The sequence below is a fragment of the Loxodonta africana genome, chromosome 8 (genome assembly GCF_030014295.1).
Source record: "Loxodonta africana isolate mLoxAfr1 chromosome 8, mLoxAfr1.hap2, whole genome shotgun sequence".
NCBI classification, from domain to species: domain Eukaryota; kingdom Metazoa; phylum Chordata; class Mammalia; order Proboscidea; family Elephantidae; genus Loxodonta; species Loxodonta africana.
Window position 1 is genome coordinate 41,292,618 of NC_087349.1, and position 13,561 is coordinate 41,306,178.

Sequence of the window (13,561 nt, forward strand, 5' to 3'; positions counted from 1 at the left end):
ACAGCCTACTTAAAAGTCTTTCAAATCTAGACAAATTTATCAGCAAGTGAAAATATAATAATAATGACAGTAAGAAAAAAAAAGGCTTATTTTACTTTCTTTATCATAAGTCAATAAATGTGAATTTTAAGTTAAAAAAAAAAAAACGTTGCCATTGAGTTAATTCTGACTCACAGCGACCCTGAAGAACGAAGTAGAACTTCCCCATAGGGTTTCAAAGGAGCAGCTGGTGGATTTGAATTTCTCTCTTGGTTAGCAGCCATAGCTTTTAACCACTGTGCCACCAGAGCTCCGAATATTTGGTTAAAGACTTCTTAAATAAATTGCAAGTCTTAAAATCTGTAGTCCTCAGCAACTTAAAGGATTGGATTGAGTCTCTTTTGAACCGTGATTCTCATAGATCACAAATGTTATTTTTCTTTTGTTACTACAATCTTGAATATCAGACTGTTATGATGATATGTCTTCTTTTCTCATTATTTCAAAAGCTTGGTCTTATTCCCCAGATCAATTCTTTGGAGAATTTCTGCAGCAAACAGGACTTAGATGAGTATCAGCTATACAACTGTGTTGAAATTTGCTCTAAAATGGGACCTCAAGTGCTCCCTGATGCATGTGAAAGACTTATAGCCAGCGTGTCTGCTAAGCTACACAATGGGGCCGTGGGTGAGTATCAGTCTAACGGCCCCTACTGAAGCACTGCAGTCTGTACAAATGCTTTTTAGAACGTGGGCAAATTGATTTAATTTATTTTAGCATCCGCTCCACACAACCAATTTAAATATCCAACACCCAATGACTAGATACACAGAGCAGCCTGTCGATGTGTTGGAATCATAATTCACAGTACGGTTAAGTGTATAAAAGTGAAAGCCCACAGTAGCAATGGAAACCTAGGCTGCTGGAAAAATGGTCCTAAAAAATACGTATGGAATCCTGGAATTTGGGGGCTGAAATGAACTGTGAACTATCTCTTTCTTCCCAAAACCTTGACTTAATAAATGAGAGAATTAGAATTCGAAGATATTATGACTTACCTGTGTCACTTAGCTATCAAGCATGGTTTCTCTACCTCGGGACTATTGATATTGTTGGCTGGACAATTATGTGTTCTAGGGTGGGCATGGTCTTGTGCATTATTGAATGTTTAGCATGCCCTCTACCCACCTGATACCAGCTGAACCCCTTCCTGCCACTTGTCCCGTAGGGGCGGGTGCTAATTAACCAGTAAGCATGCTACGTACCGGTTTACAGCAAGCAAGGCACACACAGGCTTAATTGTGTTTACTCACTAATCTGTAGTGCACGATTTCAGCTGAACAAAAAGTTGTGGTGAAATTGTACACTACAGATGGGTAAATAAACACCAGTAAGCCCGTGCATATCTTGCGTATCGGGTAATCCATCCCTGCATAGGGGGCAAAATTACACCCCTCATCCCGTTTGAGACTCACGGCTATAGAGTGACAGTTAAAATGAGAGCTTGGGCTTCCTGAGTTTTAGACAAATGCTTTTTCCATTTTGCTATAGGGTTATGAATTAAGGCTGCCCATAATCTCATGAAAGATATGAAATAGGGGAAATCAAAAACTGGTAGGTAGTAAAATTAATGAGTGCTGGCTAGGAGTTGAGGAAATATGAACCATGCTGTATTACTGGTGGGAATAGAAAATGGTACAACCGCTGTGGAAAACAATTTGGCAGTTTCTCAAAACGTTAAACACAGAATTACCATATGACCCAGCAGCTCCACTCCTAGCTATAAACTCAAAAGTCTTGAAAGCAGGGACTCGAAGAGATACTTGTAATTTTTTTGCAGCATTATTCACAGTAGCCAAAAGGTGGAAACAACCCAAGTGTTCTTCAACAGATGAATAGGTAAACAAATTGTGGTATATCCATACAATGGAATATTATTCAGCCATAAAGAGAAATGAGGTTCTGATACATGTGACAACATAGATAAACCATGAAAACATTATGCTGAATAAAATAAATCAGACACAAAAAGACAATTATTATACGATCCCACATATATGAAGTATCTAGAATAGTCAAATGGGTAGAGACAAAAGTTTATTAGTGCTTACCAGTATTTAGAAAGTGGGCAGACTAGGAGTTATTACTTAAGGGTTACTGAGTTTCTATATAGGGTAACGAAAAATGTTTGAAAATTAATAGTGATGATGGTTGCATAACATGGTGAATGTAATTAATGTCACCAAATCACACACTTAAAAATGATTAAAATGGTAAATGTTTTGTTATAGGCATTTTACCTCAATTAAAAACAAACAAACAGCAGGTATACCCCAGCAGAGTAGAGTGCAATGTAGAACATCAGCAATAGAAGTCATAATAATGCCAATAAGAATAATTAAAACAATTTATTTAAGTCTTTCATTAACTTAGATAGTTATGTTTGTTGGGTGATTCACTATGTGCCAAGCACCGTTCCAAGTACTTCAAAGTCAACACACATTTAATCCTTACGACAATACCACGGGGCAGATCATATTATTATCTCCTTTTAACAAATGAGGATATTTAAGGATTAGAGAGGTACCAAATGAAAGGGAGGAGAACTACAACCACTAACAGGATGAGGCACTCTCCCACTTCCTTCACCTCTAACTGGTTGCTTTGTTCTCTGCAGCTTGCAAGTGTCATCCCCAGGGCTCAGTTGGGGCCAGCTGCAGCCGCCTCGGAGGCCAGTGCCAGTGTAGACCTGGTGTGGAGGGGCGCTGCTGTGACAGGTGCTCAGCGGGAAGCTACGGCCTGGGCCATCACGGTTGTCGCTGTACGTACGGATAAACAGATGCAGGGAAAACACACCCTGGGAGTTTGAAGGCAGGCAAAGCGATGTGAGGAGTTTAAAAGGGAGGGGCTTACGGAAATTTGCCTACATCATTCACTGTCTACGTTGATAAAATGTACTGGAATTTTTTTCTACTGTACTTTAGTCACCCATTCAATGGCCACTGACCGTGCACAGAGCTCTATTAGGTACCATGAGTGATGAACAAAACACGGTCCTTTCCTTCTGGAAGTTTACAGTCGATATGGAATGGATTGTACTCCAGGGTAAGGAGCCCCAGTTAATGCACTTGGCTACTAATTGAGAGGATGAAAGTTCTAGTCCACCCAGAGCTGCCTCCGAAGACAGCCTTGGTGATCTACTTGTGAAAAATCAGCCATTGAAAACTCCGTGGAGCACAGTTCTACTCCGACTCTGGGTCAGAGTCAGTAAAGTGTGGGGACGCAAACCCAGCCTTATTATCTGTCACGTAACCCCTGTGGCCAGAAAGGCTAAAGCAAGGATGAGATTGGGAGGCCGAGAAAGAGGGCGACACTATTGCCACCTCCCTGATGCTGGGATTGCAGACAGCCTGGGAACTCATTTTATAAGCCACCCACTAATAAGGATGTAGTTGGGCTTCGTTCAGAGTTGATCGTTTAGGCCTCGCGGCTGTCCTGTTGAGAGTACATGGTCATCTGTCTGCAGCGTTAAACGATCAGAGAAAACCCTGCTTCCCACTAAAGCCCCCCTCAGAACCATGAGAACCTTCAGGTGGTTGATTCTCCTCTCAGGTGGGGTCAGAGAGATGGCACACCCTACTGAGCATTTCCTACCCAACATAGCACTTAGGTCCATCATTTGCTTTTTCTTTCTTTTCTTTTTAAAGAATATTGTGAAGTATTTGAGATACACGAAAGTTATATACAAAAGATCAAACGTTTGTACAACCCTGTCAAACACACAGCTCAAAGGATCCAGCAACTTAGCAGAAAAGTATTGAGACTTTACTGTCTCATCTAGAAAAAAGAAAAATCCAACTATCTTGAGAGGGGTTCCTATATATGCATGTATATATGTGTGTACATGTGCATACGTGTACATACACATATACACATACAGGTATTTTTTTTTTTTTTTTTTAGTCTGAAGATTTGAATCCTAAAATAAGTGAAAATTTAACTCATTGAAAGCATGTCACTTGTTTGGTTCTTCTGTACAGGGATGGATGACCCAGGAAGCAAGGTCAGCACAAGTATGCCATCATCCATCCCTGTCAGGGAATATAAGTTTGATAAGAGACTGATTCTGTAGCAAGGCGCTGTGGGATTGGAAGGGAGACAGACGCCAGCCATACCTAGAAGCAGAATATTTGGTGTGGTGAAAAAATGTGAAATTGTTCAGTACAGATCTCTACTGGGTAATCCGCCCTTGCCTCTGTATAAACAACAAAAGTGTGTAAGTCCCAGTTGTTCCCTTGGTGCTGTCCTATAGCCATTTATTGAATGAATTAATGAATTGTTATTTAGCAAACATTTGTCTGTACTCATTATATGTCAGGCTCTGTTCTAAGCACTTTCCAGACTTTATTTATTTTGACTGAGGTGATACAGGAAGTTAAAAACTAAAAACCATTTGCCGTGGAGCTGGTTCCTACTCTTGGCAACCCCGTGTACATCAGAGTGGAACTGGGCTCCACGGGGTTTTCAGTGGCTGGTGTTTGGAGGTAGATCATCAGGTCTTTCTTCTGAGGTGCCTCTGGACGAACTCGAATCTCCAACCTTTCATTTAGCTGCCTAGCACCACTCTGACAATTTGCACCACCCAGGGATTCCTATGGTAAGTCAGGGAATGTAAAAATCAGAGCTATAACCCTTTCGCTGCCATACCACTCACCCCTACACTCCCAACGCAGCTTCTCTTTGCTTTATCCAGCATGTCACTGCCACCCTCAAGGCTCAAAGAACTCTTTATGTGACCAAATAACGGGACAGTGCCCCTGCCATGGAGAAGTGGCTGGCCACCACTGCCATCAGTGCCTAGCCGGCTATTTTGGATTTCCCAATTGCCACCCTTGCCCTTGTAATGGGTTTGCTGAGCTTTGTGACCCAGAGACGGGGTCATGCTTCAATTGTGGTGGTTTTACAACTGGACGAAACTGTGAAAGGTAAGGAATTGATATACACTTTTTATTTTTTTTCTTTTGTTCTGATCCTGTAACATTCTCTGAAAGACCACTGAGTAGAAACTGAACAGTATTTAAGTGTGAAATGAATGCTATGGAGTGGGGGGAGGTGGAATATCATTCCATCGTCCTTCAAAATCATTTTATGAGCCAGAAAATATTTGATTAAGTTAATGACACACATTTTCCTGGCACTTTGCTTTTTATGTTCCTTGAAATGTGATATATAAATCAAGTGCTATTATATTGAGTTCAATGACTATACCGTGGGATTTTCACTATAAAAAACAAAATCCTTTCACAGAGCAAATGATCATCTCCTACAACACTGAGTTTTGTAAGTCACGCCATCCTAAAGCATAGCAAATCCACATTGGTTAATATGTGAGCTTGCCCTGGGAACATTTTGGAAAAAAGAAATTGCCTTGACAGGTGCGTCGATGGTTACTATGGAACTCCTTCTTCAGGACAATCCTGCCGTTCTTGCCTGTGTCCAGATGCTCCCTCAAGCAATCAGTATTTTGCCCATTCCTGTTTTCAGAATCCTTGGAGCTCAGACGTGATCTGCAATTGTCTTCAAGGTTATGCAGGTATGCAGCATAATGCATCATGTTTTTTCCTTCTGTCCCACTCTGCTGTCTGAAAAATGATTACATGTTCATAATGCATCTGCCTTGGACAAACGAGTGGTGCAGAATATGAGGTAAGTGAATAGCAAGAAGATAAACCAAAAAAAAAAAAAAAAAAAAACCCGTTGCCATCAAGTCTATTCCAACTCATAGCAAACCTATAGAACAGAGTAGCACTGCCCCGTAGGGTTTCCAAGGAGCGGCTAGTGGATTCCAACTGCCAGCTTTTTGTTTAGCAGCCAAGCTCTGAACCACTGCATCAACAAGGCTTCGGTAAGAAGATACACCTTGGTAAATTGCTGCTGTACTGGTTGAAGAATTGGAATGATCCAAAAACCAATGACTGAGTTAAAAACTCATTCTAGTGAGCTATAATTGTTTCTAAATGATGCTCTGAGAAACCAACTGACCAAATGAGATCAAATTAATTGGTTATTATTTTATTATGTATTAATTTATTATTTATGTATCAATGTTATTACTATTTAAGTAAATTTATATAGCAAACAATTAAAAAGTAAAAAATTTAATCAGTAAGTCTAATGTTTTTGGGATATAACACTAAGCAATAAGTTTGATATTTCAAAGATTGACCTGATTTTTTGAGGTGCCTTGAATCAATGTTTTAGGGCTTTTTTTGGCCCTGGTTGTTTTGTGTTTTGGCCCTGGGTGGCACAAATGGTCAACTGCGGGGCTACTAACCAAAAAGTTGACAGTTCAAACCCACCCAGAGGTGCCTAGCAATGTGCTTCTAAAAGGTCACAGCCATGAAAACCCTATGGAGTGCAGTTACTCTGAACACATGGTTGCCATGAGTTGACTTGATAGCAATTGGTGTGTATGTGTGTGTGTTTTGCAACACTGTATAAGTTATGATGGTGCAGTGGTTAAGAGTTCAGCTGATAACCGAAAGGTCAGCAGTTGGAATCCACCACTGTTCCTTGGAAATCCTATGGGGCAGCTCCACTCTGTCCTATAGGGTCACTATGAGCCAGCAATGGGTTTGGTTTGTTTTTGGTGAGTATAAGTCTTAATTCAGAATATGTATCTGACACTCAATCAAAAATTTTGTTTTGAAGAGTTTTAGCATAAGTGTGACATTATATTGCAAACAAGAAAATCTTATGAAGTCTACTTGATATAATTATACTTAGAAAAGATGCCATTTTTTTCTTCAGTGACAATTACCATCATGGTAATAAATTACATGGCTAATTTTTTTTCTTATTTGTTATTTCTAAGGTTATACATGTCTCTGTTTAATTCTTACCTCTTCAGCCCCTTCTCCACCCCCAGCTTGGCTTGGTTGGTCAGTTTTTAGTAACTGGGACCATGTTTGTGGGTACAAGAGCATGTCCAAATGGGATGAACCAAAACATGGGGACCGCCACAGTTTGGGCACCTAAACAATTGCAGTTGCCTAGTGATTGGGAAGACAAAGGGTATTGTATGGAAGGAATGGTTTCTTTACCCAGTGTTAATAAAAACACCTTCAAGGTGTGTGGCAAGCAAACAACACTCAACTCACCCATCTTCACTTCCTTTACTTCACTTCACTTGCGTGTCTCAGGCTGTTGCCCTCAGTCTTTTTCTTTAAGGCTGCTTCATGGTGTTCATTTTAACCATGTTACTGCTTTAGGACCGGGTGAAGGTTGGGAATCAGCAGGGAGAACAGGAACTGAGATTAGCTTCGGGTCCTGAGCACACTAGAGTGGCCTTAGTTATATAAGGACCTTGGAATCCTGTGCCCACAACTCCATAATTTTAGAAGAAAGACTGGAATCTATTCTTCATCAAGGCCTTTTCAGTTCTGAAATAATCTTTTTACTCTCTGAATGGGTAATAAAAAAATGAATATTTTGTTTTAATTTAGAACACGTTTCCTTATTCATCCCAAGTGTGCGATTTTTCATCATGCCTAGAGGAGCCCAATTATTCTCTATTTATGACAATCCCCACTCCTGCGCTCCACCCCACCCTCATCTCATCTCGTGCCCTTTCCCTGCCCACCCTCCCGCCCCGCCCCCACAGGTATTCAGTGTGAAGAATGCTCCGCTGGTTTCTACAGAAATCCAAGAATTTCAGGAGCACTTTGCCGGCCTTGTGGCTGCAATAAGAACATCGACGTGACCGATCCAGAGGCCTGCAGCCGGGTCACAGGGGAGTGCCTGAGGTGTCTACACAACACTCAGGGCCCAAACTGCCAGTTCTGCAAACCCGGTCACTTTGGATCCGCCCTCAATCAGACCTGCAGAAGTAAGTCCCAGGAGGAAATGCTGTGGTTGAGCGGCAGCTTGAAGATGTGGTATAAGTCCCTCATGCTCACTTCAGCTGGGCCAATCCCAGCAAGCAAAAGTAGCCCCCACTGGGTGATAGGGCCACTGTACTGAACTCATTAGCGGAAACACAGGATGGAAAGCCGCCACCCTAGGCATTCTCAGATATGGCCACAATGTGCTACTCACTGTTGTTATTAGCTTGCCTTTTGTGAATTTTGTCTTTAACACCTGTCCTAGTGGATTCCAAACATTGTTTCTCAGAGTGTGGACCATGGTGCACCTGTGCCAGGATCATCGGGGGGCAGGAAATGGGGGGTATTAGCATGCAGATTCCTGGCTGTGCCGTGCGGGCCCACTGCACTGGCACCTCTGAGAGTGGGGCCCGGGAATCTGCATTGTAAAAAGCTCATCAAATGGCTTTAATGTAAAATATGAGAATCATTGATTTAGAAGTCCACAAGGGTTTGAGTCTATGATAAAGAGAGGGAACAAACTGCATGTTTTTTTGAGATATCTTAAAATTTCAGCTCACCAAATCAATTTAGTACACTGTTTTTTCCAGCTCATTTAAATGAGTGGAACTTTGATGAATGGCTTGGGCAAAAAGTAAGCAATGGGTGATTCTAACTGTGGCTCTTGGAACATAGAATGTTGAACCATATGAAATAACAGTTGAATGGGCTCAATCTACTTATATTCTTTGATAAATAGTGGTTAAGAGTTTGGCTGCTAACCAAAAGGCCAGCAGTTGGAATCTTCCAGTTACTCCCTGGAAACGCTATGGGGCATTTATACTCTGTCCTATAGGGTCGCTATGAGTCAGAATCTACTGGATGTAACAGGTTTAGTTTTTTTTGGTTTTTTTTTTAATTTTGTTATATTATCAGGAGTCCCTGGGTGGTGCAAACAGTTAAGCACTCAGCTACCAGCCAAAAGGTTGGTGGTTTGAACCCACCCAGAGGTGCCTCAGAAGACAGGCCTGGAGATCTTCCAAAAGGTCACAACCTTGAAAACCCTATGGAGCACAGTTCTATCTGCACACATGGGGTCACCATGAGTTGGAATCGACTGGACAGCAACTGGAGAAATATGCAGGCCTAACAAGGCTTTTGTGTAGTTTGTTAAATCCTGTTGTTATCATTGATTTTTACCTCTAACAACTGCTTTGTGACCCCAGGATGCTCCTGCCACCCTTCCGGTGTGAACCCTGCTAAGTGTCCCTCTGGTCAGGGACCCTGCCTCTGTGACCCTGCCACTGGCTCATGCCCATGTCTGCCAAACGTCACCGGCCTGGCTTGTGACCGCTGAGCTGACGGATACTGGAATCTGGTCCCTGGTAGAAGATGTCGGTTATGCGACTGTGACCCCCAAACTTCTCAAAGTAGCCACTGTGACCAGGCAAGATACTTAAAACTTACTAGTGTGCTCAGTCTAAGAATTGACGATGAGACACAGTTCCAGATATGTAAAGTGCATTTTCTTTATCTACTGTTGTTAACTGGTGTTTTAGACAGGATCAGCCTTACCCAGGGATCGAGTTGGCATTTATCAAGGAATGAAAAGCACCAGAAAAAGAGGAAGAGTGTCTCAACATTAAGCTTTGCCTGCCTCAGTTTACTCTAGGCCTCTCTGTGACTGGGAAAGTCAGAATTCATATACAGAAAAGCACAGACAAACTTCCCCTTCGCTATTTCATGCATATAATCACAGGGAAGACCCATGAAATTGACAGTTAATCAGGTTTATTCGTCAGAATGAAAATAAGCAGATGCCTTCAGGACCCATATTCCATTTTTAAAAATTGGGCTGTCCTTCTCATCTGGCTTACCAATTGCTTTACATATGGGTAAGTGATACCACGAGACCAGCAGCCATTGTTCTGAAGAATGCAGGCTATTGTGCTCAGAGCAGATCCACAATGTTTAATGTACAACTAGTGCTCCTTAACTGCACATGGGATTTTCTGTCAATTAAACAATGTGCACAGATCTGTAAAAAGAATATAGTCTTATTTATGGAAAAAACTATTTGTTAATGTCATGATTCGTTTTTTTGGCTTAGTGAATATATTCTTTGAAACTCTTTTCACATTAATAGAGATTGAGGTAGGGGGAAGATAAGATGATTGAAAAAAATATGACAAGACATTTTGGAAAGAGTCAAATTTGCGATACAGAGACCAGGGTTTACTTGGAATCAAAACATTAACTTAAGAAGCCAGGGTCTTTCCAAGTAATGAGCAGGGCTCATCTCTCATTTCAGCTCCCGTGTTCAATTTCTTATTCCAAGGTCAAATCTTAGGTCAACTTTTGACGATAGTTCTTACACATAGAATGTGTTTTCTCTTCTCTTCATTTCTCTCCTTCCTTCCCCTGCTACACATATCCACCATCTCCTTTTTTTTTTTTAATAAACTTTTATTTTAGAATAGATTGATATACAGGAACATTATGAAAATAGTACCAAGTTCCCATGTACACCACACCCAGCTTCTACTATTATTAACATCTTGCATTAGTGTGATACGTCTGTCACAATTAATGAACCAATACTGATTCTATGTTACTAACTAAACTCCATACTTTATTCAGATTTCCTTAGCTTTTTACCTCAAGTCCTTTTTCTGATCCAGGATCCCACTCAGGACACCATATTCCATTCATTTGTCATGTCTCCTTAGTCTCCTCTTGGCTGTGACAGTCACTCAGGCTTTCCCTGTTGTCGATGACCTTGACAGTTTGAGCAGTACTGGTGTTTGTATTAGTAGAATGTCCCTCTCTTGGGACTTGTCTGATGTCATTCTCAAAGTTAAACTGGGGTAATGTATTCTGAGGAGTAAGACCACAGAGGTGAAGTGCCACTTTCATCACATCATAGCAACAGCATCACTGTTGATGCTGGTGTTGATCACCTGGCTAAAGCAGTGTTTGTCAGTTTTCTCCACCGTAAAGTTCCTCTTTCTTCCCCCTTCTTTCCATGCTTCCCTCTTTGGCAGGTCGTCACCACATGCAGCCCACACTTAAGGAGTGGAGGATTATGCTCTGCCTGCTTGAAGGTGGACTACCTACATAAATTATTGGAAATTCTTCTGGATGGGAGATTTGTCTATGCTTCCCCCTATTTATTTATTTATTCAATCATTTATTTGTGTCAGTGTGAAATCATGGATATTTATTTTGTACTTGGGTTATAGTCCAATACTAGTTTATTTTGTTGCTCAAATTTTTCCCAACTTTGGGCAGTGGGAGTGCTTTAAGTTGACACTATGTCCCTTTGACATGTTCTCATTATGTGGATTTTTTGTTTATGTTTTTTAAGCAGTTCTTCACTTTCTGGTATTACAAGATGCTCCAGACTCATCCTGTAGCTATTTCCTGCCCCAGTCCTAGAGCCAGCCATTTCTCCAAGGAACCATGATACCTTTTATTGGAGAATGGTATTAGAAACCAAGACCTGGGTGCTTGGTGACCGTGCACTTTTTTATATGCTCCCCTCCACCTGTTGGCAGCAACCATGAAACAGATTGGTAGATCTCCACATAACTGCTTGACTTCCTAATTCATGAGGGATTCCTAATATTCATGATGTCACTATCTGGCATGCTTCTCAGAACTTTTGGAAAGCATGATTCTAGCAGCAATCAACAAAGACCACAGTTCAGTCATGGAGGTCAGAGGCAGCCCATGAAACTGAAAATCAGACAGCAATGGTTTAACCAGATAGCCTCTAATGACAAGGGCACTTTGGGCTTTCTGGTCCATAGGGGATCCCTTGGTAAATGTTGCTGTCTATGATCAGGAAGCACTTTCATTGGAGCAGAGGAAACATGTGGACATTAAAATTCCCAGCTATTGAAACAACCACTGATAAATGTCTCTATGTCAGCCCGGAGGTGGTCCCTAGTGCACTCCCACAGAGAGATTCAAACATTGGTCCAATATTTTCATCAACAGTTTAGATGAAGTTGTGGAAACATGCTTATCAAATTTACAGATATTGCAAAGTTGTAAGCTAATATAATAAAGGCAGAATAAGATTCAAAATATGCCAGCAGGCTGATATGTAGGCTGGAAGCAAGAAGATAACATGTTAACAGGGCTGGGTTTTAGAAATCCATTGCATAAATACAGGGTGGGAGTAATAAGTTGGCACCGACTCAAGGGAAAAACATCAGAATTTTTGTTGTGCACAGGCTTTACGTGAGCTGGCAGTGTGGCAGGGCTGCCGCCAGGGTGATGCTAGGTCAGGCTGGAGTAAGGGGAGTGCTCTGCCCAGGTTCAGGAGAGTCATTGTTCCACACTCCACTGTACTGGCTGGGTGGCCCCAGGAGCATTGTTGTCATTTCCGAGTACCATATTTTAATATATTGACAATTAGTGTTGACAATATATTGACAAACTACTGTTGACAGTATATTGACAAACTACTATGTGTCCAAAAAGAAGACACCCTGGCAAAGTGAATAGAACTGTACTATTCTACGATAAGGGTTTGAAGGAATTAGGGGTGGTTGGTCTGTAGAAGTGAACCAAAGGCGAATTGAGATGGCCATCTCCAGCTGGGGAAAGGACTGTAAGGGGGAAGAAACGTGTTGTCTTTTTTGTGCAACTCTATAAGGCAGGACTCTGAACAAGGGGAATGAGTTACAAGGAGAGAAATTATGCATTAGTATGGTATAAGAAAGCAGTGCTCAATAATCAAGGACAACCAGGCTCCCCATAACTCCCTCTATGTGAACAGAAACTGGTGTAGCGGGAATTCCCAAGATGGGTGGAAGCTTGATAGATCCAGGCTGTTGCTTTATCCAGTTACTTATTCACTAGAAGCATAATTATGAGGTTGTTGTTTAAGCAGGTTTAGTCATGTATAATTTAGAACTGCTACAATAGTGATTTGTTTCACATTTTTCTTTGGTTAATTATTCAACCTTCTTGGTTTTCAGAAAAGCTGGTCATGAAACCCAGTTGGGAAGGTGCAGGAAAGTTCAGTTCTTTCCCAAAAATACAGTTAAATAACTGACATTAAACAATTAAGCCTCAAGTACAAAAAATGTGTTTTTTTGTCAAACAACATAAACCCAATTGAACTAGTCCAATTGGTAAAAACTACATCCTACATTTCATATTTGGAAAAATTAATTGCCAAATTAATTGACGAGTGTGAGACCAGGCCTTTGGCCTCTCTCTAGAACTCCCATAACTGTAGAGGAAAAGAATGTGGCCCATTTCCAATTATGTGTTGTGTTTTCTTTTGCATCTGTGTATGTTTCTCAATTTGGGGCCACCTGTCCTTGAGCAGCTGGAAGCAGGCGGTATATTCAAGAAGGCTAAGCCAAAACTCATTAACTCATGATTGTTGGTATTGTTGGGGTTGATTGCTGGCCGTGGGAATCATCCTTCCTCTGTCTTGCACAGCTGTATGTTCTAAATCACCGGAGGGAAAAATGTGTCCTGTTAAAGTACATTATTTTTTTTAGATCATAAAGTTTGTCAATTCCTCACCCATGTCTGTTCTCACAGCTTACAGGCCAGTGCCCATGTAAATTAGGCTATGGCGGGAAACGCTGCAATGAGTGCAAGGAGAATTATTTTGGCAATCCACCAGGGCCATGTGTTTGTAAGTATCAATAATTCTAAAAACATCTGAGTACAACCAACCTGGCCCTGCCAAG

The 13,561-nt window shown here is 41.3% G+C and overlaps 1 protein-coding gene across 1 annotated transcript in view; it reads left to right on the top strand.

Annotated features, from left to right (window-relative positions):
* LAMB4 (laminin subunit beta 4) overlaps positions 1-13,561 on the top strand; it is a 107,492-nt gene that overhangs the window by 62,357 nt on the left and 31,574 nt on the right. The window contains 7 exon segments of the mRNA XM_064290398.1: positions 489-666; positions 2,657-2,800; positions 4,733-4,964; positions 5,415-5,572; positions 7,643-7,867; positions 9,068-9,288; positions 13,410-13,506. Of these exon segments, the coding sequence (XP_064146468.1) occupies positions 489-666; positions 2,657-2,800; positions 4,733-4,964; positions 5,415-5,572; positions 7,643-7,867; positions 9,068-9,288; positions 13,410-13,506 (1,255 nt within the window).